This window comes from Neltuma alba, unplaced genomic scaffold (genome assembly GCF_004799145.2).
Source record: "Neltuma alba isolate B1F8T4 unplaced genomic scaffold, ASM479914v2 tig00011128_pilon, whole genome shotgun sequence".
Taxonomy (NCBI): Eukaryota; Viridiplantae; Streptophyta; class Magnoliopsida; order Fabales; family Fabaceae; genus Neltuma; species Neltuma alba.
Genome location: NW_021635864.1, coordinates 61567 through 88849, shown reverse-complemented (window position 1 = coordinate 88849; position 27283 = coordinate 61567). Strand labels below are relative to the sequence as shown.

The 27283-nt window shown below is 36.8% G+C and overlaps 2 protein-coding genes across 2 annotated transcripts; both read left to right on the top strand.

Moving 5' to 3' along the window:
* The first annotated feature begins 8119 nt into the window (after positions 1 to 8119).
* On the top strand, positions 8120 to 9951 carry LOC114761697 (heat stress transcription factor B-4-like). Its single transcript, XM_028951124.1, has 2 exons — positions 8120 to 8672; positions 8760 to 9951. Exons 1-2 carry the CDS (start codon positions 8424 to 8426, stop codon positions 9570 to 9572), a joined length of 1062 nt encoding a protein of 353 aa, XP_028806957.1. The 5' UTR covers positions 8120 to 8423; the 3' UTR covers positions 9573 to 9951.
* Positions 9952 to 15907: 5956 nt separating this feature from the next.
* LOC114761612 (transcription factor HEC1-like) lies at positions 15908 to 17057 on the top strand. Its single transcript, XM_028951023.1, has one exon. The coding sequence runs from the start codon at positions 16208 to 16210 to the stop codon at positions 16973 to 16975; it is 768 nt and encodes a 255-aa protein (XP_028806856.1). The 5' UTR covers positions 15908 to 16207; the 3' UTR covers positions 16976 to 17057.
* The last annotated feature ends 10226 nt before the right edge of the window (positions 17058 to 27283 follow it).

Below are 27283 nucleotides of genomic sequence, written 5' to 3'. Positions count from 1 at the left end.
TTATTGGCATAAAACTTGCTAGACCTTGTGAGTTGTGAAGCAGTTTTGACAACCACGGACATAGATAAGGTTATCTTGTTTTGTCGTCTTCGTTAATTGCTAATTCGAAAGCTGAAATACGAAAAGTATAATGTTCATCTCTTATTTTTGTCTCCACCATGAACTTAAACGTACGGACGCCCTCCCTGTCTTTCCTGCTTGTACGCATCTGGTTGTCTTCGACATTTATATCCACAAACAAGATTTGGTGCGTATCTATGCTGTTGTGTTTGGTAGGACTTAAAAAAATTAACAGCTTCACCATTATATTGTCCTGTAAATTTTAATAAAGCCAGCGTTAAAGGGTGCTGGTTCCACTTTTGGCAACAAGATATGCTCCCTGTTGTACATTACTGCATTCTGTGTATATCTTTCTCTTCCGAATGGAACAACAACTTCATATATAATTAACAACTCTAGAAGATTGCTAATTAGATAATGAGTTTTAAGCCTTTAGAGTTCTGGAAGTGGTTGAAGAGAAAAATAGAACATAATGTGGGAGTAGAAATAGGAAGTGAATTCATCTCGTACACATTCTCTTTTCGAACTATACACGAATCCCCCCAGCTCCTCCCAACAATAAAAACTCTAGAGGATCCTTGAACTTACCCACAACTCTAAAACCTCTCATAATTAATTTTAGGCTTTTAATCCTCCTCCATATCCTCAAATTAAACGTTAAGTAGTTTAGAATCGCTTCAAACTATATGTCACGTTGTTTGTGGAATTTTCTTAATGACCAAGAAAAAGGAAAGAACATAGGCTGAGAACATTTAACAACAAGAATATTGATGTTGTTGTTGTTATATTATTATTATCATCATCATTTAGTTTTCGTTTTATATCTAACATTCATCTGTACCAAGTGTAGTTTACTTCTGTTAGCCAAGAGAGGAGAAAACGTAGTTTACTTTGCCACTAAAAACAGTCCTTGCTATGATTATTAGTGTCTTGATCCATTTATGATTAAAGTCATATTCCTTGTGTCATTTCAAGAGGCGGACTTCAAACTTCAAAAAACGGATGAAAGTTTTTTAACTTGTAAAGAATCACGGGGGGGATCTAGTCAAATTATTCGGAGAATTACACTAGTTTTCAGTGCTGTTCATCACCGTCTGATAATTAATTAATTAAAGATGGATCGCCGCATGCACTGTGTGTCTATATATATATATATATATATATATATCACTTCATCACCAGCGGCGCGGGAGAGAACTTTACGACTGTGATAATATCATATTTGATGAAACCGTCAATTCCGTTCTCGGGCATACCGAGCTAGTGATTGTATCACCATCACCATCAGATCAGACCAGGTCGCAAAAAGAACTTTATATGCCACATCATTGACTCGGTCGGCCAAAAGGGTTACTGTTTAGTGGTTAATCAGGTGGCAATCTTGCAGTTATATTTGTATCATTATATTACGAAATTACACACACCGATGTATACATGGGTTATTTTTTATTCAAAATCAAAAAAGAATAATTAATGATTGCAGGACACGGGACAGTCCGGATCTATCAAACAAGGCAAATGATTTTCCGATCACAGCATCATGATAAATCTGGATTCCGAAGGGCTATTCATGGTATCCGTCGATTTTATTTTCTTTCTTTACCAGAAATCGATGAGAGGATAATGAGATAGTGAGGCTGTTTGCTCACGATTTTGATGGCTCGCACTCATGCATTATTGGCTGGCATCACAGAGGAAAAAGTGCCACTTTAAGCAACTTTACAAAGCAATATAATGGACGAGAGAGAGGTGGGTCTTCTTTAAACTATTACTGTTCGCTATATGTATGAAATGATGAGGGAGGGACCCAGAAAGTAGGTTGATCATCTAGTGGATTCTCTTGGACGACTGAAGATGAATTAGAAGCAGCCTTCAACTATGCAACATTGTGGAATGTGGATGTGGAACATATATCGTATTAGCTAGTCACCTTTATTGTTGGTTTTTCTTTAACGTTCTCAAGCCACATGATATAAAAGAAGAGGAACAAGAGAAAAAGAATGTGACGTGCATGTGATCCAACAGCCTTTATGTTCCCCTTTAGCTCTCACCTACTCATCTTCTACTTCTCTTCTCTTCTGCTTCTTCTAAACGAAATTTACCACCACCACTTCTCTGTGTCGTCTTTCTTGACATTTCGGTGAGTAATGCTTTTTTGATTAATCATGTTTAGGTCAAGCAGGGATCTTCATTACTTAATTGTACTGAAAACATTTTTTGGGTCCCACTATTAGACATGCGAGGTCGGCCATATAACAGGTATATGTGCATGCATGCATGCCATCGAGCTAATTCGTCGACATCCATCAAAAGCATGCTTTTAATTAGTGGAGTTAGTTCTTAGGCCCCACATCAAATCAAATGAATTATATATATCAAATCGACCACTTTGCTTTGCTTTTCTTTTGATCAGAAAAAGACTGACTGTTTTGGTGCTAGAGTTTCATGGTAGAATACGTGAATATACTGCTCCTTCCGTTCTTATTCTTTAACGGGAGGCCTGGTATCTCATGTCATGTGTAAATAGAAAGATCTCCTTTTTTTTTTCACGTAGAAGTCCTAGCTATGAACGTCGACTTTAGGAAAGAGAGAAAGGGAAAAAAAACATTAAAGGGAAAGGAAAAGAGAGAAGCAAGAAGAAAAAAGGGGGATGGGTTACGTTGAAACTCGAAAGATTGAGGAAAGACCTCCCTTGTTGTTCTCTCCTTTTGATGCAACTCTAAAGGATGTAAAAATCAGTTTTTTCTTATTGATAAGAAGCAATATAATAGGTCATGAAAGCCTAATATTTCGATTTGAGATAATACTATCCTTTGTGTGGAAGTTGCTTTTGAACGTCTTTTTACGGGGCACGGAATGAACTTTTGCATGGAAGTATATATTCTATCTACGTATTTTCTATTCCTCCGCCTTAATTTAGTGTCCCACTATCCATCCGACCAACATCTCTTGCGTGCAAGTTTGTAACATGTGGAAAGATTATTTAAGAGGTGTTTGGATGGAAACCAAACTATGGTTTCAGAAGTGATTTTACGGTATACGAAGTAAATATGTGAGAGTTTATCTTGATTTAGGAAAAAGTGTTTTTCAAAAACACTTCTCATGCTATCCAAATACCTCCTTAATTCGTTTAGATATTTGCTGCACTACAACGTAACATGAGGGGTTCATTTTCAGAAATCATGAACGCGTTTTTAACAGTTTATTATGTGAGTTAAAAAAAAAGTCTAAGACATATTATCTGTAAGATAAATGATACAAATAAATACTAAACCGTTGGTTTTTTCTTGGGCCCTTTCAAAATGAAAATTAAACCTGTTGGAATTACTGTAGATCAGCTCAGCATATATGTTGTCTAAAATATTTCCAACTGGCTGGTTAGTCCATTTGAATGGACGAGATATAGATCAATGCAAATATTTGAAATGTTCTCAGAATTGATTTGATGGAATGGAACGGACGTCAGTTATTGGGAACGCTGAAATCAGAATCTGCAATAACTTCACAAAATTTGATGGGCAAAAGAAAATGCATTACATTAATTATCCAATAAATCTATAGAAGTTGTCAAAAGAATCTTAATAGTTAGTGGGTACAATAATAATGTGATGGGAAAGAAGTATGGGATCCATGAAGGACGTGATGGCTGGGAACTTTTTGCGTAAACACGTTACTTCAATAATATTTAATAAATGAACATCACGCACTAAATTATATATTTAAAGACTAGCTGCAATTACTCCTACATTCTAGTTTTTATTACGACTAAATTAGAATTCAAATTCTTCGTCATTACATTTACATTTAAACTGTTTAAATAATCTTGTATGAGTACAGATGAGAGGACAAGAGAGCTCGTGTGGCACTATATAATTTGAAGAGCTGTAGAAAGACAAATTAAAGGAGCGTCTTGTCCGGTCCTTTATTACACATATCAGAGAGCCAATTCCTCCTGCCATATAGGCCCTCGTGACCTTCTGTTTAATTAATACTATTAATATGTTGCCATTAAAACACTTTAACTCAACTCTGTTTCCCCCGCCATATCCATCTGTCCCATGCTCCACTCCAGAAGAGACCAGTGACTTGTTTTTTATGGAGGAAACAGACAGAAGATAACAACCTTGCTAACTTTGTGCCTATTTGCATTTGCAAGCTCAAAACCGAAGCTCCAAAAAGCTTGCTGGGTGTATTCAGATTATTATTGCCGAATAACAAAAACTAGTGTAAATTTTATTGTTTGTGATCAGTATATGTTTTTGTTTATTAAATACATCTAGTTTATATCGTACATAGCAAATAAATAATTTTTTCAGTATTTACAATATATTTACTTCTTTTTATTTTTTATAATTAATTGTCAAATTTAAATTTAAGATTTTTCTTCAAGTTACGCATTACAAGTTCTAATACGTTAAACTCGTTTTTTATGGAAGAGTATTGAAACATAAATTATGTCACATTAACTGATTTTTATCCGAATTTTACTTTGGAGATTGTGATCTGTGAAAATTTCAATTTTATAGACATTAGTTTGAACAAGATCTTTGGCGAATGGCATGCATATAGCTTTTAACATTTTGATTCTTTCGGTTGGGAAGGATTAATCATTAGAAAAGAATGTGTGTGTTAATGGAGAAGCAATTATTAATGTTTTGCGGTTAATTAGTATGTGGAGGTTGTGATAGAGCAATAATATGAAGGGTGATTTTATTTGAAAAGTTGGCGGTGGTCACGTGATAGGAAGATAGTGGGGTTGGTCTCACTTTGGGCAATGTTATAGAAATTAGAATAGAATCTTCTTGGCTCTTGAACAAGAGTAGAGAGTGTGTTTGAGTGTGCTTTTGGTGGGTGAGAAGTGAATTTCACTAATGCTGGTGGGCTCGCTAGGATCTGTCTCAGTTGCTGACAACTTGTGAAGGAAATAACCCCTCCTTCATTTTCTAGATTTCCTTTTCTCTGTGGGCTCTCTCTCTCTCATTTCTTTCACACAAGCATATCCTTATCTTTTCAATTATCAGAATCAGAAGAACATAAAATGAATAAATTAATGTCTGTATGTGCAACTGTGCATCCATTAACTGCCAAATTACCCTTCTTTTTCTGTCTTTCTCCTCGAGCGCTTCTCTTACCAATCACCTACAGAAAATAAAGGACCCTACCCTATATCTGATGGACCCACCTAATCCCAGCTTTTTCATCCATTGATAATCACATAATTAGGTCTAAGACTAATGTGATCCCGTCATCTGGTAAAGCCAACCAACTGGCCAAATTTTCTGGAACACCAGTTTATGACCAAGTTTGAATCTTGGGAAATAATGACTGCTGTCAAAACTTGGGAACCAAGTAAAAATTTGCCTCAGTCTCAAAACTGATGCTTGGAAAGTAGAAAAGTATGGTGAAATAGGGTGATAAAGAGATGGGTTTTCCAAAAATATGCAAGTAACATGAAGGTGGGGAATGGGGAATAGGTGGTGGTAATAAATGTTTGTTCTCAACAGAATAAAAACAAGAAAAGAATCACGAGGCTAGGAATGCACTCACAGGGGTCCTCAACATTAAAAGGGACTACGTACTGTCTCCATGTCAGTCGCTGCGACGGTTCAGCAAAAGGGTCAGTGAGAGATTGAGCTGCGAATGGGGGGAACTAGAAGAAGAAGAAGAAGCAAGACCAAAGATAAAACTAAGAGGGCATCATTGTTTTCCTTGCCACAACATAATTATCAATTATCACTTCGGTCCTTTTTACCCTTCTTCTTCTCCTTCTTCTTCTTCACAGGTCATGCTAGACGCTAGACTAGGCTAAGGAAAGAACCCATCCATTCCCATTTTTAGTTAATTATCGGGACTTGAAGTTGCCAGTATAATTCCTGTCTAGCTGTTTCTTCGTTTTTGTGATATTTCCGATCCACATCTAATCAAAATAATGTATATAGCTCATGCATGCAAACGCAATAAATTTTTCTCCGACCTAGGTAGCTAAAAGTAAAAATCAGAAATAGAGTTTTAACCAAGAATATTGTAAGACTCTTAGGAGCACCGGGTCACAATATTACGGGTCAACGAATGAAGTACTGTCTCATTATGTATATTTTGCAATAATTGTGTTCAGTTTCAATTAATGTTTACTTGTCAGTAGCAGTATAATTACTGAGCAACATTTTATAATGAAGTCAAATTTAGTTCTGACAGTAAATGTAGTAGCTCTAAAAGTACACATATGAATGAGTAGGGACAAATTCTAACTCAACATGCTGGCCTGCTGGGTGGGTTAATGCTAGCTGTGAAGTAATGAGTAAGCTTTAAAATGTGTCCACAAACCTTTTTTTTTTTTTGTAGGGGGGAGGGGGGCCAGAAAGAATGGCTTCTCTCAGAAGCTAAACTTAGGTTTGAAAAACTATGGAGATATTATTATTATTTATGGGGATTTAATTATATGCACATTGAATCCGAGAAAGGCAAAGAAAATTGCAAAGCGAGGAATAATGATCTGGGAGTGGGGAGCTGGGACAGTTGAGCATTGCTTTTCCAATATAGAGAATGATACACATTATCAAAATAATCAGTTATGGTATCTGTCCGAAATAATTACTCATCATTTTCCTATTGCTTTGCTTTGGCCCTCTATCTGCTTCTCTGTCCCTACTCTTTTCCTTTCACTTACTATCACAAGATCAAAATATACGACGCCTCACTCATTTCGATGGAATGTACCAAAAGAAACTGTTTGAGCCAATCTTTCGACGGGAAAAAGCGAACATGAATTCCCATTGAAAAGACGAGTTTTAACGACGTAACCGAATACACGCAAACTCAACTCTGGTTGAGGTTTTCTGTCCACTTTAATATTCTCATATTGTTCACAAGTGTGCTTATATAAATTCTGGTATTTATGTTTCCTTTTGGTGATACACATTTTCTCGAATATTTAACTGGACTTGTACAGGAGGTTTTAATGGAAGTGGAAAAGCTGTAAAAACTTTTGAGGTCAATAATTCAAGAATTAATCACCTGGGGAAGAGCTAGCAGAAGAATCAAACTAGGAATAAAAAGCAAAGGAGAGCTGAAGAGGGCCATCTATCTACAATGTAACAAAAGGGTACATAGCTAGCAGTCAGAGACTAGTCTGTAGCCCACATGTCATTGAAGTTTGAGATGTATGTATCTGCCAAAAGGACATAAAACAAATATATTAAAAAAAAGGTGGTAAACAAGAGTAGGAAAGGGTCAGAGCGAAGCAGATGGAAGAAGAGAAGCAATGGAAGGAAGAAATGTCGTCACCCTCAACAGTCTTTAATTTCCATCACGCTATACGATGTGTGCTTTGCCTTGTAACTCTTCTAGAGCAGCAGGGGGGGAAAATGATAAGGATTCGAAATCGGAGACTGTGTTTGGTTGGTGACTTTAAACAACAAAAGGAAAACTACAAACTGAAAAAGAACACTGGTTTGACGTGAAGTTAGCCAAGCCCCCATCCTTCCTTCCTCTCTCTCTCTCTCTCTCTCTCTCTCTCTCTCTGGTTACTTCTAACATCACTCTACAGTACTATTTAGTTCTGTCCGCAGGGGAGAAATGACAAATACCTAATTAATAAACCTGTGTATTTCGCCGGAATACCCTTCTAACGAGGTTTCCTTCACCTTGGCAAACATCCTTAACGCCGTATTTAATGTATCCATTAATTAACCAAAGCTAGATTCCACCAAGTAATGCGCATAGGCTATAGAATAAGAACACGGGGGCAGAAAAGAGGCCCCTCTTTTAGGGGTTTATGAAGGGGTTTGACTAGTGTGCAGTTTGGAGTAAATAAAGAAGAAAAAGGAAAAGGAAAAAGGGAGGTGGGGGAGGGAGGAGGATGCAATGGTCAATTCGCATGGAGCTCATCAGCTGCTTGGAGGTGTGCGGGATTTTAAAGAGGGGTGAGAGCGGGGCGGATCAATGTCAGGAGGGCTCAGTGAATCACACACACGTAGAAAGAGAGAGCTAGTCACGGGTTTGTATTGAGAGGCCCTTATTTCACAGTCCTAGACAGACAGACAGACACATATTCCCCCTCACCCTACTTACTGCATAACCGAGGAGGGAAACAAATTTATAATACCCCTCCTACCCGACAATTCCCTCCTCCTCCTTCATCTTCACCCACCCAAACCAACACAAAAAGAGCAAAGACATAACCAAATTACCGCATTACACAGTAGAAGCAGTACTACTACTTCTATTCCTCTCTCTCCTCGACATTTTTATCCACCTCCATCATTCGCATCCTTCGCTAACCGCTTCGTCCTCCTTCCTTTCTCTCAGTTGACACCTTATAGCTCCTCCAGTTCCGTCCTGATTTTTCCAACCTGCTGTGTTCGATGGCTATGTTGTTGGACAATTGTGAGAGCATTTTACTGTCATTAGACTCGCACAAATCGGTGCCGGCTCCTTTCCTCACCAAGACATACCAGCTGGTGGATGATCCCACCACCGATCACATTGTGTCTTGGGGCGAAGACGACACCACCTTCGTCGTTTGGCGTCCTCCTGAGTTCGCCAGGGATCTCCTCCCCAACTACTTCAAGCACAATAATTTCTCCAGCTTCGTTCGCCAGCTTAACACTTACGTATGCTTCCCGCAACTCACCCCTCACCCTCTTCCTTTTCTGGTTAATTCCCTCTCTAACTTGAATTTTTTTTTTTTAATGAACTAGGGTTTTAGGAAGATCGTGCCGGACAGATGGGAGTTCGCGAACGAGTTTTTTAGGAAGGGAGAGAAGCATTTACTCTGCGAGATCCACAGAAGAAAGACGGCTCAACTTCACCAGCATGTCCCCGTTAATCATCATCCTCCTCACCCGCCACTTCCGTTGGGACTCAACGTTCCTACTTTCTTTCCCTTCTCAACCACCAGAATCAGCTTGTCTCCGTCCAACGATTCCGATGACCAACCGCCCCATTGGTGTGACTCGCCACCGCTCACTTCTCCAAGCGGCGGCACCGGCATGGTGACGCTGTCCGAGGACAACGAAAGACTGAGAAGAAGCAACAACATGCTCATGTCTGAGCTGGCCCACTTGAAAAAACTCTATAACGACATCATCTATTTCGTCCAGAATCATGTCAAGCCCGTGGCTCCAAGCAACTCTTTCTCTCCCTCTCTGCTCCTACCCAATACATGCTCACCATCTATGCCTCCTGCAGCTACAAACGTTTCCATGGTGCAAAGGCAAATGAATCAGCTTCTGGGGTATTATTCTACATCTGCTAGCTCAAAGCAAACTACTCCTCAAGTATCTCGTTTTGTGAGATCTCCCGCGACCTTCACGTCAAGAAGTTCCGTCTCCATTGTGGAAGAACCCTGCAGCAATACCAAGCTTTTTGGCGTGTCTCTTCAATCCAAGAAAAGGGCGCATCCTGACTCTCATTCTATTACTCCTGCCAATTCCGAAATGAACAAGGCTCGACTGGTCTTGGAAAAAGATGATGACCTGGCCTTGAATCTCATGCCACCTTCGGCATGTTAGAATTCTTATTAGATATACCACTTTTTTTCCCCGCTTAATTTCTTCCTCTCATTTGTTTGTTTCTTCTTTTCTTTTTTTTCATTTTTTCTTCTTCTTCCTCCTTGATCCTAAGTCTCAGTGAAGGAGAATGATATTGATGGAAACTTGAGTGTGCGCGTGCGTGCGTGTCAATGCTGTTTTGTGATTCCGTGTACATATGGCACCAAATATTATCTTTGTTCCCCACATATCATCCATTGATGGAGGCAGGTTTTGGGTAGAGTGAAGGCCAAATTAAAAGCAAAACTTTAAATGTTCATCTTCTCTTTCTGGATTCTTGTTGAGTTTTCTTTCTTTTCACTGGCGCAATTTACTGCTGTGCATTATTATGGTATTATTTTTCTTCCTCCTGTTCAACTCCATCTGTTTCTGATTATGATCTCTGCATGTTTCAGTTGCATTAATGGCAGCGATAGAGAGTGAGAGGAAAAAAGAGTCAATGAGAAAAAGGGGTTCCTCACAGTTCTATTGGGTAAAAGCTGAGAACTGAAAACGCAACAGGCTGGCCTAAACACTAATTTCTCTGGGGCTTTCTCTACCTAGCCCCATGTTAAAACGTACGAGCTAGCATTCTAGCAACGCCTTGCATTTCAATTCAAAAACCGATAAAAGACGAGTGATATCACAAAAGATCCACGGATCGAGCTGACACCGAATGACATATATTCGTTCCTGAACAATTCCATAATTAGCTTTACATGATTCTGCTTATTATTGCTATTATTACCATTTAATTATAATTTAATAATAATTTACGGAAAAAGAAAGCCATCATATCGGCCGCTTGATTATCTCATCGAGAGTTGTAGATTTCCTTTTTTTTTTTTTCAGAATAAATTGGGAGGAGGACTGAAAAGTAAGTAAGGGAGTCTTCCAAAAAGAACGAAATGGAAGACTACAGATGGAGATGTAAGGAAGGGAATATAAAAATGAAAATACGGTTAAAGAACAGGAAAACAAGGAATTGAATAATTCGATGAAAGCGAAATGTAAGGAAGACCAACTTTAAAACGTTGTTCGACGCGTATCTGTCGAGGCTTCTATACTTCTTCTGAGGAACTAGAAACCTTTGCCTTTTCCCACTTTAAGTAGTCATCGGATTAGCGTTTACGCTACTCTCTCTAGCTCACGCTCTCCTTGAGTCCTCTGCGTATTCTTCCATTTTCTATATATCTGGCACTCAGAACCCCCGGATGACTCACCACTGTGGATATCGAGTCATAATATATATATATATATATATTATAATTTCTAGTAACACCCACACACAGCACTTCCATATATATACGGGGAAAGTTATCTAAGAGAAAGTTTGAGTGAGCATTTTCACATGTTCTTGCCTTTCCTGGCCTCTCACTTAGGTTGTTTAACCATTCATAGGGAGCATTATTAAAATGTGAAGCAGAGAAACTGTACGAGAGAAAGCAAGCTAAGAAAGATATATCTAGGGGTCTGCGGTGAAGAGAGAGAGAGAGAGATATAGCAGACAAGGGAATAAAGATAAAGATAACGGCGAATATTAAAGAATAAAAAGGTTGAATATCTTTGTCGTGCAATGCAATAATATAACTTCGTCTCATACGCTCAAAAAGCTTGAGGAGAGAAAAGATAGAAAACCCAATAGCACTAGATTTCGAATTGTGTGTCCTTCATGGGCTTTTGTCTTTTGGGAAAGGATTGGCACGTGACAGGCACGGCAAGTGCAGCAGGTAGGTGGGCATGCGGGCGGGTGAGATAGTTTTGGTTTGAAAATGGGACGGGTTTAAAAAGTGGATACGGATCAAATGGCAAAGAGGCTTTATTCTTTGAACAGCCTTATGCAACCACTGAGGTCTCCACAGAGCATTAGACAAAAGGTAGACAAAAGATGACTTGTGGATTGTAAAGTCGTAATTAAACTGTAAATACCCCTCTTCTCTGCTCTATCCTCCTTTTTCTTTTTTTTCTTCCTTCCCTTTTTTTTTAAAAAAATTTTCCACTTTGTTATTAATTGCCTTTTCATGTTTTACCCCCCGGATCTTTATTCTCCTTTCTCTTTAACAAAACAATATCATAAACGTCAAAGTATTGCGGGTCAATTCAAAGCAAACCCGGGGTAAAATACCAGGCCTTATATCCACTCGGCCCAATCAGTGATCGTCAACACTTGGGCCGTATTAACCAGCTCTGGCGCGGTCTCTTTCTTATATCTTTATAAGCGTCTTTTTGGGCCTAGTTCTCTTTTAAGAGTTAGTGCATCAGAATTTTAGACAAAACTAGTATTTCTGGCCTGCTTCTGGTTTTCTCTTTGGTTTTGAAATTTCGAACAATACGAAGCATCATGCGCCAGGTGGCCGACGGGAAAATTGTAAAAACTGGAATTTCAGAAATTTGAATAATTTGAATAAGATTTATTATATTCGTTCTGATTAATTGCGGCTCAAAGCCTGAAAGAAACAAGAAAAACAAAACTACGAAAGCAAAGAAAAATATAATATTTATTATATCTTTATAACCAATATTTTTTATGTTTTAATTTAGTAGAGAGACTAGAATATTTTATACTCCTCCGGTCTTAAATATAAGACCCTTATACTAGTGCGTATAAAGGTTTTATATTTAGAACCGGAGGAGTGTCTCATTATGACATTAGTATGACCCCAAACATCAGGCGCCCAATGAATTCTTATTCCACTCTAAAGTAACGCTGTCATCTATGCGAAAATCAGCAACATAATAATATCACCACACACTGTTTCTCTCAGTGCGGAACCTCTCCATTTAGCCTCCATTCAGATAAAATGCAGTGTTTTATATAATTTAAGAAGTAATGCGATGCCATTTTGAAAAGGGAAAAAAAAAAAGCCTCAATCAACTGTTTGGGAAAAAAAAGGGTGTTTGGACGACAAACCTTCGAAGACTCACCCCTTTCCGATTCTTTTTGTTGAGGTTCAAACTGAAAGTCCACTAACTTTTACAGCATCTAGTAGTTTCCAAGACAATGCTAGTCAATCGCAAAGGAAGCTTGTGTTTTGGGTAATGGAGGAAGCTTGCATAGTGTTTGGGTAATGGAGGACATAGCGTCACTGTAATGAGAAACCTCTTTTTTTTTTTTTGGGTTCTTTCAAATGTTTGATTGAGTATTTTTGCTTTTATTTAAAATAAAATCAGAACCCAATAAAACCTGTTTACTGCATTAAGCTGGGGGAAATACAAGAAGCTGATTGGTGGAAAGAAAGAAACGACCTTGTTTTGAGTTAGTGACGGAAAGTGGAGAAAATTGCCCAATGGAGCGGTTTCGCGCCACTGTTTCTCTATTTTCTTGTCCCGGGAAAAGCGTGCTGTGAAAAGGAAGTTATAGAATGTTCAATCCAAACAAGTGGTTGGATTGTGGCAGTATAAGATGCAGAATAGGGCAATTGGAAAATGATTTAACTTGGAAGATTGATGAAATTTGTGCATGCAGAGACAGGCACGCAACAGAGCCGGGACCATCTCATTCGCTCGCCCTCGCTATTAAATTAATGCTTTCTATTCTGCCCTAAACCTACCCTCGCGTTTCCCGATAGCACCAAATGTGGCAGATATATCCAATTTACACAACACCAATCTTATTTTATACTATCAGTTTGTTTGGCATCCTTATAATAATAACCAATAACAAGGGTCGCTGCAGGTAGAATCGTATCAGCGTCATGAATGTAAAAACAACTGGGATGTGGGGAAGAGAAGATAAGACGATAAGGTGATAATGCGGAGTAAATATAGGCTATATCACCAGCAAGATCTCTCTCCTTTGGATTCTTCATCCACCAGACCAGCCTCTTTGGCCCCCACACTTCATTTAAATATATGCATGACCACCTTATTTTATTCTGTGTATTGGGGATTAATTGGTTCCACATTAAATAATACCACAGAGAGCTGAGAGAGATAATGCTGTCGTCAGTCGAGGCTGTGGACCAAACTTTGAAGTGATGAGGATGGGTGGGTTTAATTTTGCATGGAGGTTTCAGAACAAGAAATATCAGACCGATCTCCAATTAATATATATATATATAATTCCTCTGATGCTTTCCTCCGTAATCACAGATAAGCTGCGTAATCCGTGGAAGCGAAGGCAGTACGCATATATATTTGCTCATAATAAGTTTCTGGAAACGTCAGCAGAGAATTATAATGAGCATGAAATATTATACTATGGAATGTGCCACAAAAGCAATAATCCGAATATACGAGTTATTGGTGGCCAGCCAATCATAGCTAGCATAGCACCGCATACGTGTTTCGTAGCAAACAGAAGCGTGTCGCTCCCCGGCGGGACGATGGCAACACCGCATTAAGTTGGCCCCTCACCTTATCAACGTCTGCTAACTTCACATTATAATGTGCCCTGTCGCCTCCACACTCTTGGCCCACCCTTTGCCGATGCCAATATATGATTTCAATTCTCATGCAATCATTCAATATTTCAATACTTGTATATGTTACATAATTTATCTGTATAAATAATTCTAGGGATCGGAGCTTTAGTAATAAAGTTTGTCGTTTGATTATATTATTGAAACATGACTTGTCAATCGGGCTTTAATTTCATACGACGAGCATCGAAGATTTGTGAAACAAACTCGTGTATACATGGTGAACATATTTTTAATGTAGTTTCTTGTTACGCTATATACATATATAGGCACTGGGATATAATTTCGTCAAGTTTAGAGCTCGCATCTTTTTGTTAGTCAAAGGAACTTGTAAATCCCTAATATTTGACGGAATTAACTCATAAAACTTGTATATAACGATCCAGAGGGGGTGGTTGGGCGTGAAACAGAGCGGTGGGGTAAGTTCGTTAACAAAACGGGCACATGAAGCAGCTTGCATCACAAGTCAGAACCTGATCCTTCTCGAATAGCGTTCCCTTTTCATTCATTTCTCTGCTCTTTCTTTTTCTTTTTTGTTTAGACTGATATTACAATCCGAATCCGAATTCGTCCGCCTGTGGCTGCGCCCCATGAGGCATCATATGATCTCACTCATTCATCGATGGTGATAATCACTTCTACTACTTGCCTCGCCTTCTCATTGGTTTGCCTCTCACTTCCATCATCCCAACCCCATTCAATCCTCACGCTCTCTCCCCCCTTCCCTCCTCCTTTCCATCTAAAACACATATAAATCCTTCAAACAAATTAATTTATTCGACTAAATGGGCATGCTGAGATTCCTGACACCTGTGGGTCCCTCCTCCTCCTGTCTTTCAAAGGAACTGGGTGTTGTTTAAGGGCTAATCAGGGGTGGCGTGCTCTTAAGCGTTATTAGGCTTCAGCTCCCCACTTACACGCATTTTTCTATTCATCCGTTGACTCCCGTACATTTCATTATCCATCAGTTTGATTATTCTAATTAGGTCAAGATTTAGTTTTATATGTATGGAGGCCTATCACTTGCGCCGAGCGTTGCTCCTCTCGTGTAATATATTCTTGGACAAATAGATCTTCCTCATGATGCCCTCTTATCACTAAAGATATGTCCTTCAAATTCAATGGCTCATATGGCGCCCGCCCTAGCTAACGCCTTTTGACGTATTTCCTTTGGTTTTATTTATAAAACCAAAGTTAACTAATTTTACAATTCAATATTTTTAAACTGTCAATTTTTTTTTCTTAAAAAAAATCTGCTCTTCACTAAAATAACGCATCTCTGTTGATATTTAATGATCAAATAATGCTTTAAAACCTTATCATATATTCATTCTGATACTTGTTATAAGAGCAACCAACTAATTCACACATGCCAATAAAAACAGCTAAAAACATTAAATTTGTCATATAATTCAAGTGATATTTCTAATATTACCGTCATTAATCACACTAAATTCTAACATTATATTAATTTTTTACTCTCACAATCGCCTTATTAAACATGGGTATATATGAAAAGATATTTAATACCCATTCAAAATATTATAGGATCTTATAAAAAGCATAAAAGAATTTTCTACATGTGATCTTATAATAACGACAAGAGGGAGATATTAGAACCGGAGAGAAAAGTAATTTATTACCCACTGATTTTTTTTCTCCCTATTCTCAAAAGTGTATTCTTTCCAAATTAGGAAGTCTGAAACATTAACATTTCAAGAAAAGCAGCATCCATTGCGAAGGAATAAAGAAGGCCTGCCTCTATAATTATAATAAATTATAATTAAATAATATTTGTGCTTGAACCGCTTTTTATATATAAGACACAGTAGCCCCTCCCCTGAGATATTGATTCTTTGCCATTCCGTTCTGGACATCACCACCAAATCGATTTTTTTCAGTATCCTTATAGTTCCTTCTTTATCATATGAGTCTAAGCCTTCCTGCACATTCTGCCATTAAACTACCACTTCACTGCTCTTCTCTTTCATCTTTCCCATCTCTCTGTTCGTCTTCTGATTTCCCCAGTTCTTCTCAGTCACGCCACCTTAAATACCTCTCCATCCTATCAATTACTTTCTCACCTCTGTTTCTGATCCCATTTTAACCTCACCTGTCTTCTCCCGCCTCTTCTCCATCCACTTCAATTTTTTTCTTCCCTCTTAGCGGTGGGGTTAAACCATATTTAACACGTAAATGAACAGTAAGGACCTGTTGGAGTCATCCACTTCGGACCAGTACGATCAGATGGACACGATGACGATGATGATGCACCTTCCTGAATTCTCTGGAGCCTACCACGACGTTGTTTCCGATGACTTTGCACTGCCTGAGCTCTCCCCGGTGGCTGCTAGGACGGACACCGACATACACGGAACTATGCTACATTTTTTGGACAACTCTCCCGTGACATCGTCGTCCTCCTTCAATAGTTTACAGTCTGCTACAATTTCCTTTACTAACCCTACTCCGACGCTTCACCAAGAGCGAGATCCGCCACCGTGCGGAGGAAACGGGTGCAGTAGAGCATCGGAGAAAGGGATGTCGATGGCGGCGATGAGGGAGATGATATTCAGGATAGCGGTGATGCAGCCGATACACATAGACCCCGAGTCAGTGAAGCCACCAAAGCGAAGGAACGTGAAGATCTCAAAGGATCCTCAGAGTGTGGCGGCTCGCCACCGTAGAGAGAGGATCAGCGAGAGGATAAGGATACTGCAGAGACTGGTTCCGGGAGGGACGAAGATGGACACAGCTTCCATGCTAGATGAAGCCATTCACTATGTGAAATTTCTCAAGTCTCAGGTTCAGTCATTGGAACGGGCTGCAGGCCGGAAGCCTCCAGGGATAGGATTTCCTGTGGCAATGTCCACTGCATCTTCCTCCTCGTATCTTGCCATCCCATCAAAACCTTGCCAATTTCCTACTCAAGATGTTCCGCATTTCGGACATGATGCGTGGTAGCATATTAATATTAATTAACGCCACTTATATGTATTTGTAATTTATTATTGAGCATAAACAAGCTATATATATGGATTTTATTTATATTTGTTGTTCACTGTAGTTAGTATTCTAGTTCTCTAGTTGGGAATTATCCTTCTTCTGGCCACTGTATTAAATTCTTGCTAACATCCCCCCTCCTTTGGGCTTGAAATATGCACGCAAATTAATAAAAAGTGCTGAATAACCTAGATGCTTGCATGATTATAATAGAATCTAAATAGTAGTAACTGATCGAATAAAGATCTTTAAGTCTCTATTTTGTATTTGACTGTTTTTCTTCATTGGCCTATTGAAAAACGATAAAGCTAAGCAATGCAAAAAAAATCCCTAGTGGCGATCATACAAGGAGTTAACGATAAGGACCATGAGAATGAAATCCTAATGGAGTTGCAGCACCCAATCTTTGTGACTCGGAGGAAAATGTGTGACATTTTCAACGTCTTTATGTGGGAATGAGGGCAGAGCGTACAATTTTCTAGATTTCAAGCCGTTTATTTTAAAGGAGATTTGATAAATTCTAAAAGCGTTCATGAGACGGGACGAGACACGGACAACTCTGTCCTGATATTTGGGACATGACAGTTTTTTTTGTCCCGTGTCTCGTCTTGTTTGTCCTAGTAGTATTTATTCCTGTAAGAAAGGGACATAGTCAGGACAGGATAAGAATGTCTTATCTCTTTTTTAATTTAAAAATTTAAACTACATATCAAGTATAAAAAGTCATAACAAAATTATGCATAGATAAAAATTAGGAAAAGTTGGTAGTAATTAAAATTGACAAATAATGTTTTTTGTAATATTGGGGAAAAACAAACTTAAAATGTTTATTACAAAGAATATCATATAACTCATACAGAATACTTTATAAACAAATAATTGAAATAATGATTGGTAAATATATATTATTATCATGATTTTTTTTTTGACCAGAGATATATTATTATTATCATGATACTATTATGGTGACAAATAAAATGAATCTATAGACACACAAAAAAATATTGGGACAGACATCCTTGTCCTACAGGGACAAGATATTAGGACAGGATATAGTTGAATACCCTTACAGGTTTATTTTATAAAGGAACTAGATTAGAAAAATAAATATAAATAAGTCTTTTAAAAGGAATTTAATCTTCGCATTTATAAATTGAAGCCGGGGCGCAGGGGGTGTGGAGGGAGGAGAAGAGACAAGGGAATAGATTATGGGGATAGTTTATAAATAGTTTTTTAATTATGATTTACGGAATTAAAATAAATATGTAAAAAAATTTTATCTTAATTTATATAAAACATACTTATAAAATTGAGATAGCAAACAGAGTCGGTATTGATGGAAGTGGGAATGTGAAAGAGAGAACGTGGGAACACGAAAATTCTGTGGCGCCGGAGTAGGGGGACACCTGTACGGTGGTAATGGGGTGAAACAGAGGAGTGCGGTTTCCCCAAACCTGAAAAGGCGAAGACGCAAATCCCCTGATTCAATGCACTTGCTTCTGCTTCTGCTTGTGCTGCCTCTTCGGGAGCTGTAAGAATCCCAGCAGCTCCTCCCCCTTCATTACGCTCTTAGGAACTCTCGTCTTCTGACCCAAACCCCCTGCCTTTGCTACAACGCTACTGCAAAACCAAACACAAACTAAAAATATCATTTTAAATTACATGTTTTCTCCATTTTAATATTATTCTCTTCAAATTTCTGAATAAAATAATATCTTTATAATTAAAATACTGATGGTAATAAATGCGAAGTAAATTTAATAATATATATGTCATGTTCTTAAATGTTCTCAATAATTTTAAAACATAAAGATAAACAGAGGGAGAGACCGAATTGAATGGGAGAGAGAGGAACGCAAACAAGCAAGCACGAGGAGTGTGCGTGATGAGCTGACAGAGGGGGGGGTGGTTGCTTTTACGAATTGGGCACGGCGATGACGTCGACTCTGGTCACCATCCTCCCACGTGATCTCCACCCGCACGCTCCTCCCTGTCTCTCTCCACGTCCGATGAGGTTTCGTGTTATTCTCCACTTCTCATCCCCCCCTTCCAGTCTCATTCAAGGTCCATCTAGTAATTTCCCATTTTCATCTCTGTTTTGAATTTTACAAAATAAAAATGAAAAGGCCTTTCCAGAGCTCACCAATAAAAGAGTTTGAACTTGAAGGCCGGCGTTGATAGCCATGGTGGCTTCCATTGGGCCTATAAACTTGGGGTGCAGCATATCTTTTCCAGTGAAGGCGCGGCCTATTTAATTTGATACTTCCATTTTTAATACTCGGTTATGTCATGGGTCCAACAAAAAACGTTAGACCCCAAAACATTGTGGCTTCCACTGGGCTTATAAACTTGGGGTGCGGCATATGTTTTCGAGTATTGGCGCAGCATATTTAATTTCATTTAATTTCATACCTTCATATTTAATACTCCTCCTGTCTTTAATATAAGACCCATTTAACTAATTTGATTAGATTAAGGAAGTTAGGTAAGTTAGTTAATTATAAGAAATATGACACGTTTTTCCTCAAATATCATAATCATATTTCTTAATACCCCATCTTTCTCTTCTACTTGATTATGGTTGAAAGAGTATCCATAAGGGTAATTTAGAAATAATTGATAAATATGAAAAATGGTTCTTATATTTAGGATCAAAATCAACTCACTAATTGGGCCTTATATTAAGGACCGGAGGAGTACTTGATTATACCTGTCAGGGTTGTGTCTAGTAAAAAAAGTTATTCTCTCATAATATGATGAATCAAGGTTTGAATCCTTACTATAAGAGGTGCCCACATTTAGTGCTCGATAGTACTTCAAACATGATTGTCTTCAATAAGAAAATACCTGTGCCTCCCAAAAAAAAGAAAGAAAAAAACTCAACCGTACCTAAAATAAAATTACCCATAATAAAAAAGATATATATGCTTAGGAAAAAAAAAAAAATAGAGCTGCACAGTGCCCATCCCACTTCAGTCGCTATTTTTCTTTCTTTTATATACATCCACAAAACCCCTAAAGACCTAGGCAGTTTGATCCCAAATGATCGAAGTTTAAGGAGTGCATGCGGCTATAATAGATTGAAATGCAGTGCAACACAATACTACCTCCAGTCTCTAATACAAGAGCTAGTTTAATTTTTTTATTTTAGTTCTAAATATAAGATTTCAATTATTTTGCCCTATAGTAATTCCTATAGTGGTTGCATATGTCATAGAGTTACTATCAATTTGTAATTTAAACACATGACTAATAAAAATATTTTAGAAAAGATAATATTAATTTATTATAAATAATCAACGTAATTAACTTTTTTAATCTTTTTAAATTAGTCAAATAGATCTTATATTAAGGATTGGAAGTAGTATTAGTCATTGTAAGCTTGTCTGGTTTTATCGAAAATGATGTAAACAAATCTTTTTTTCTTCTCACATTTAATTAATCAACGCATCGCATCTAAGTTTTAACCTATCACGCGACCTCTTCCTACTCTCTGCATTATGCTCGACAAGACAAGACAGAAATATATGCATCCGGGGGCTTAGATGATGATGAATGGGAGAATGTCACGGCAAAAAAAAATTGAAATTATTAGATTTTAAATTGGGAAAATGACAATAAAATACCACTTGAATTCTAAAAAGACAGATAAGGGACCTGAATAAGCAAAATGACAAATAAGGCACTGGGTACCAATCTGGAATTCATATTTTCGGCCAAAAGACCAAAATGCCCTGATGAATGCGGGAAGACCGAAAGCTAAAAGTGAGAGAAAGGAGAGAGGAAGACCAACGCAGTGAGAAAAAGGAGAGAGGAAGACCGATGCTGATGAAATGCGGGAAGAAGGAAAGAAGAATGTTGGAAATGCTATTATCTTACTCCTTCGCATCACCATTCTGTAGAGATTGTTGATTTTGGTTGTGGGAAAGAGGATTTGTAGTGAAAGAGGGAGTGAACCGAAGCAGAAATCAGCAAGCAATTACGTAACGTAACTGCTGTCATATGCCTGCTGGTTTTTAGTAAATCCCATTACGTGAATGGTAAATTTCACTATACCTGTAGTTAATTATGAATTTTACAAAATACATATTGTGATTTACAACTTTTGTAGTGAAAGTGACTACTTTGTTAATAGGTTTTGCAACCTGTTTTCAGGAGATAAACAACTTGTTTGTAAAAACTAATAAAATTTTACGCTAAATTTGACAAAACGTATAGTGGGATTTACAACTTCCGTAGTAAAAATGACCACTTATTCAATGGGTTTTGTAACTTGTTTTCAGGGGATGGGCAGCTTGTTTCTAAAAACTAATAAAATTTCCTACTAAATTTGACAAAACACATAGTGAGATTTACAACTTTCGTAGTGAAAATTACCACTTCTTAAATGAGTTTTGCAACCTCTTTTCAAGGAATTGGCAACTTGTTTCTAAAAACCAATAAAATTCCATGCTGAATTTTACAAAACAGAGAGTGATATTTACAACTTTTGTAGTGAAAATTACCACTTCTTAAATGAGTTTTGCAACCTCTTTTCAGGGGATGAGCAACTTGTTTTTAAAAACCAATAAAATTCCATGCTGAATTTTACAAAACACACAGTGATATTTACAACTTTTGTAGTAAAAATTACCACTTCTTAAATGAGTTTTGCAACCTCTTTTCAGGAGATGAGCAACTTGTTTCTAAAAACCAATAAAATTCCATGCTGAATTTTACAAAACACACAGTGATATTTACAACTTTTGTAGTGAAAATTACCACTTCTTAAATGAGTTTTGCAACCTCTTTTCAGGGGATGAGCAACTTGTTTCTAAAAATCAATAAAATTTGACGCTGAATTTTACAAAACACACAGTGATATTTACAACTTTTATAGTGAAAATGACCATTTCTTAAATGAGTTTTGCAACCTCTTTTCAGGGGATGAGCAACTTGTTTCTAAAAATTAATAAAATTTGACGCTGAATTTTACAAAACACACAGTGATATTTACAACTTTTATAGTGAAAATGACCACTTCTTAAATGGCTTTTGCAACCAGTTAATTCAACGTGACTACAAAAGTTGTCACTTTTATTAGTTTTTACAAACAAGTTGTTTATCTCCTGAAAACAGGTTGTAAAACCCATTAACAAAGTAGTCACTTTCACTACAAAAGTTGTAAATCACAATATGTATTTTGTAAAATTCATAATTAACTACATGTATAGTGAAATTTACCATTCACGTAATGGGATTTACCAAAAACCAGCAGGCATATGACAGCAGTTACGTTACGTAATTGCTTGTCAGTTTTCTGATTTCCGCTTCATCTTTCCGCTTCGGTTCACTCCCTCTCTCACTACAAATCCTCTTTCCCACAACCAAAACCCACCAAATCAACAATCTCTACAGAATGGTGATGCGAAGGATTTAGTTTCGTCAACTGGAGGGGGTTCGGTTTCGTGAAGTGGAGGGATTGGTTTCATCGAGTAGAGGGATTCGGTTTCACTGAGGGGAGGGATTAGTTTCACCGAGTAGATGGATTGGTTTCGCCAAGTGGGGGCAGTTTCTCTTTCGCCGAGTAGGGGGAATTGCTTTCGCTGGGAGGAGGCGAACACAATAAGGGCAATTCAGTCTTTAGGCCAAAAATCAAAATTCCAGATTGGTACCTGATGCCTTCTTTGTCATTTTGCTTATTCAGGTCCCTTATGTATCTTTTTGGAATTCAAGTGGTATTTTAGTGTCATTTTCCCTTTTAAATTAGGTGTTGGTTCTCATACTTTAATAAGTTTTCACAATACTTGTTTTGCAGATAATAATGCATTTTTGTTGAATTTCATCACATTTGCATATAGAATCTCACACAACTCGAAAAGAATATGATAAAGATAATAATACTTGTGATCTTTAATATAAAAACTAGATAGTTAATCTGAAAAAAAATAAATAAACTAGTTAAGTTGGTTATTTGTGACAAATGAGTGTTATTTTTCTTAAATTATTATCTTTAATACGTAGGAGTCGTTTTCGGCTATAACAAGATAATAAGAAAGAAACGGTATCAGTTGCACCAGCAAAACCTATCACATGTCACGTCTTTCGTCTTGATGCATTTATTTTCCACAAGATGAAACATTGTTAATCAACACGTAGGGGTTGTTTGTTCAACTCAAGTAGTACAAGATAATAAGAAAGAAACTGCATCAATTGCACTAGCGAAACCTATCATTTGCGACCTCTTTCGTCTCCAAATACATCCTCACTGAATTATCATTTTGTGATGTTGGTTTCCTTCACGTTTATATGTCCATCTCCGCAAATTCCCACCGCCCAATCTTTGAAAGATAATAAAACTGTTAAATCAGCGATATAATAATAAATCACATCTAATTTTATTCCCCCCCCCCTGAAAGTTAGTATCAGGACAAGGAAGATAAAGTATCAATTGCTTCAACGAAAACCTATATCATGCGACCTATTTCTACTCTATTCACCACATACTAAATTAGATTACTATTTTGATCACTAATATGGAGCAAAGGAAATCACACCCACTGGTTCACGCAACGTAACCCGGAGATGACAAAACTGTGAAAGATAATACGAATGTTAAATCAACACATTGCGTATCCTTCATTATATTACTGTTTAATTAATTATTTTCAGCTCATCAGCCAGTAACAGGAAGAGCGAAAATTAATTTCTTCAAAGGTAACGGAGCCTGTCGTGTCATTATGACCCTCTTTTTCGTATATCATACGGGAAATGATGCAAGAACAAGGGTGCCCTAAATTAGGTGGGGTGGATTTGTTCTTTCTTCAAACTTCTTTTTTTTGTTTTGTTCAAAGTTCTTTCTTTAAATTTCATTCCAAGGCAATATAACATTTAAATTTCATATAGTGCAGACATACCTAAAATATTATAGATTTAGTTTTGCACATGTATGAGTATTACAGGGGTTAAAAATGACTTGGCTTCAACTCCATATGTGTGTTTAAATTTGAATCCGATGCATATATTTAAAATGAGTATTGCCTGTAAATCATGTATAGATTTTTTATATGTAAATTGAGAAATTCAAATATTGTCTTATTAATTTCCTAAATTTTTGTTTTTATCTTGAATCATTCAGAATGCAAAATAATATTAATGTTCTGATTATTAATTTATACAAAGATAATGCTGAGTGCATTCCAACAACTGTATATGGGATGTCAATGATGAATTCCTTTTAATTGCTATTCCATTTTACTTAATTAAAAAAATGAATGAATTATATTCTGGGCTAGACTATTTGGCAACTAACCCAGCCAATACTGAAGATCTGTTTCTTTCTCTGCATCAATAATCATTTCCTTCATGGAAATCCATTCAGTTCGAAATAAACAGCGGCTCAACTTAAAAATTTTGCCCATCAATTACATAATATATTCAGCTAAAATAATATTTTTCTTTTCTCATTTAAGTTTGGAATCGAGGTTTAGAAGTTACGTGAAGCCGAGTATGAAACATAGAAGAAATCTATATATGAAAATTCACGGAAATTAAGAACTCGTTGCGCAGTTAGAACTTGATCTGGTTGATAAGGGTACGAGTATGACTAGATTGTTTTAATAGGCTCATGGGAAATAATTTTGTAATCATATGTATTTACACTAAGCCTTTCATTCTCGACTTCTCAACTTTAGGAGTTACGAAAAATTTAAGATTTAAGATTGCAAATAAATAAATAAATAAGAGGCCATCTTAAGCGCTTTATATTTCTGATGCTTGCTCATCTCGAATCACCTATATTTTTTATTTGGAAATTAGCGCTAAATGACGTTATTGCAGAGTTAAGAATTATAAGAGTCCAGACCATACAAGTGAAGTAGAAATTCATGGAAATCACTAAAAACACATTATCCTCGAGGTTAATGCATTCTTCGGTATTCTGCTCAGTGACAAAAACTGGGGCGTGGCGTGTATGGTCACTCTTTGAATTCTTGTTATTGGGATGATTAGTTTTTGCCCCTGATTGAAGCTACGCACGTTAATGGTCCTCACGCCTAAACCTAAAAAAAAAAAAAAACACGTGTGATAAAAAACAGTCAAATAAAGATGAGATTCGGATAAAGACTTCCTCTAATTGGTAGAGTGGTTATTATTTATATACATCGTACGCGTGGCGGCTTAGAATTGGAACAATGATTTGACATAACCCAACAATAATCAAATGTAACTGTCTTAACACGTCCGATAATCAGTGCGAGATTTAATTATACGGATATATAATCTCAACCTTACTAATATTTTAGGCTCCCCGGCCACCTTCGTTCAAGCATCCCACGCATGACTTTCAAATTAAGTGGCGGCTGATCAATGCTGAATAATTAACCTTTACTCTCTCATGTATAAACGTATGTATAATCAAATCCCCCTTGCTTTCACTCTTTTTATTATTGATCTTCAAATCGAGTATGTATAAACGTATGTACCTGGTTCATCCTCAGCTTTCTTTATTTTGTTTTTATTTTTTCAGACTGCAGGAGGGGACAATTATTGACGCGGGGAATATTCAAGCAAAGTTCGACTTTAAAAATAGATCTCAATGAAATGAGAAGAAAGTGGATCTCTTGTTGATCAGTACAAATACTAAATAATGAAATATTGTAATAGGCCATTTGCATATGGAGGAATCTACGGCATAGAACACAAGCCAAACACCGCTTAGAAGAAATTAACATTGACTTTCTGCTTAATAATTAATTATGTGACCGCGTTTCGCTAGCTTGGCCTGGATTATTATTTCCTTCAACTTCTAATCTACATGTATATGACATATTATTTATCATATAATGAAGCTGGACCGAGTTCTTTTAATCATATACTGCCTCTAGTTTAAAATATAAGATAAACTTTGTTAAAGAGGTTTGAATTTTTTATAAAATAGCATTCACTTTTCTCTAAGTATTTAATAAATGTTTTCCTAATTTTACCCTAATCATATATTCTCTTTCTTCTTTAATTCATTTATAACATCTTTTTACTTGTTCTCTTTATTGATAAAGGTATATTTAAAAAAAAAAAACATGCTTTACATATTTAATGAAGCCGGAACGAGTTCTTTTAATCATGTAACAAATAAAAAAATTATAAAACATCTTCCACAATTACATAATTTTTTTCCCAAATTTTCAAAATCATTCATTATATATATGCGTAATATAATGCAATCGCCTGCAATATTATTCCTTTGCACGCTATGCGTGGAAATAAACCTTTGCGAATTCTCAACAATCCGTTATCCGTATCGACTTATCAAAAAGATACAATCATGACAAGTCCTCATCGTGATATTTTCTTCTGGTGGAAAACCAAAACTAGGGGGGAGAGAAATGAGGGGACGAAAATTGGAAAGGACAAGGAAAGATGAGTTGGAAGAAGACAATGATCCAAAAAGGTGTTTTGGCAAATATATGATCGTATATTATATGTATTAAATGATGATTAGCTCCATCACTACTAATTTAACTTTCAGTATTCATTTAACTTAATAAATTATTAATAACAAAACTCTTGTTCTCAATCTAGTTAGGGCTTAGTATTATATATAAACTGAAGCTCATCGTTTAATTCTTTTATATTAGTAACTAACCATAAAAGAAGTAAACAGAAATCAATTGAACGCTAAAGCAATTATAATTAATTAAATTACATTGTCGTTCAGTATTACTATTATGTTGGATAGGCCCCGCTAGCGAAAGAAAATATCAGAATAATACAAGTCATTATTCAATTGATGATGATTTGTTCAGTTGAGGAAATTAACCCTCCAATATTATTGTAAAATCAAATTGGGAAGATTACGTACAGATCCCACGTAAGAGATTTTATTCATCTAAGGTCTCACGAAACGAAATGTCAAAATTACTGACAGGTCCCAAGGGACCTTAGAATAATATATTCTATTTGTAAAATGACATTACTGCCGCTCACATTCCAAATTCATATTTGCTCTGTCATTACGATTTACAATCTCGGCAGTGACTATTAACAACCTAATGAGAAGGTGTTAACAACCTAAGCAGTATCCGTTAACAACTTACTTTATAGGATCAGATAACCTCCACATAAGGGTAAATTATAACCAAATAATATAATACAACAACTTTAATACTAAAATGGGAAGTTTTTTTGAAATCATTAAGAATTTTAACTAAACCCAATAGGATTATAGCAAAATTTTAATGCGGAGATCCATTGACAATCTCAACGGTGAGTATTAATAACCTAAGGAGAACT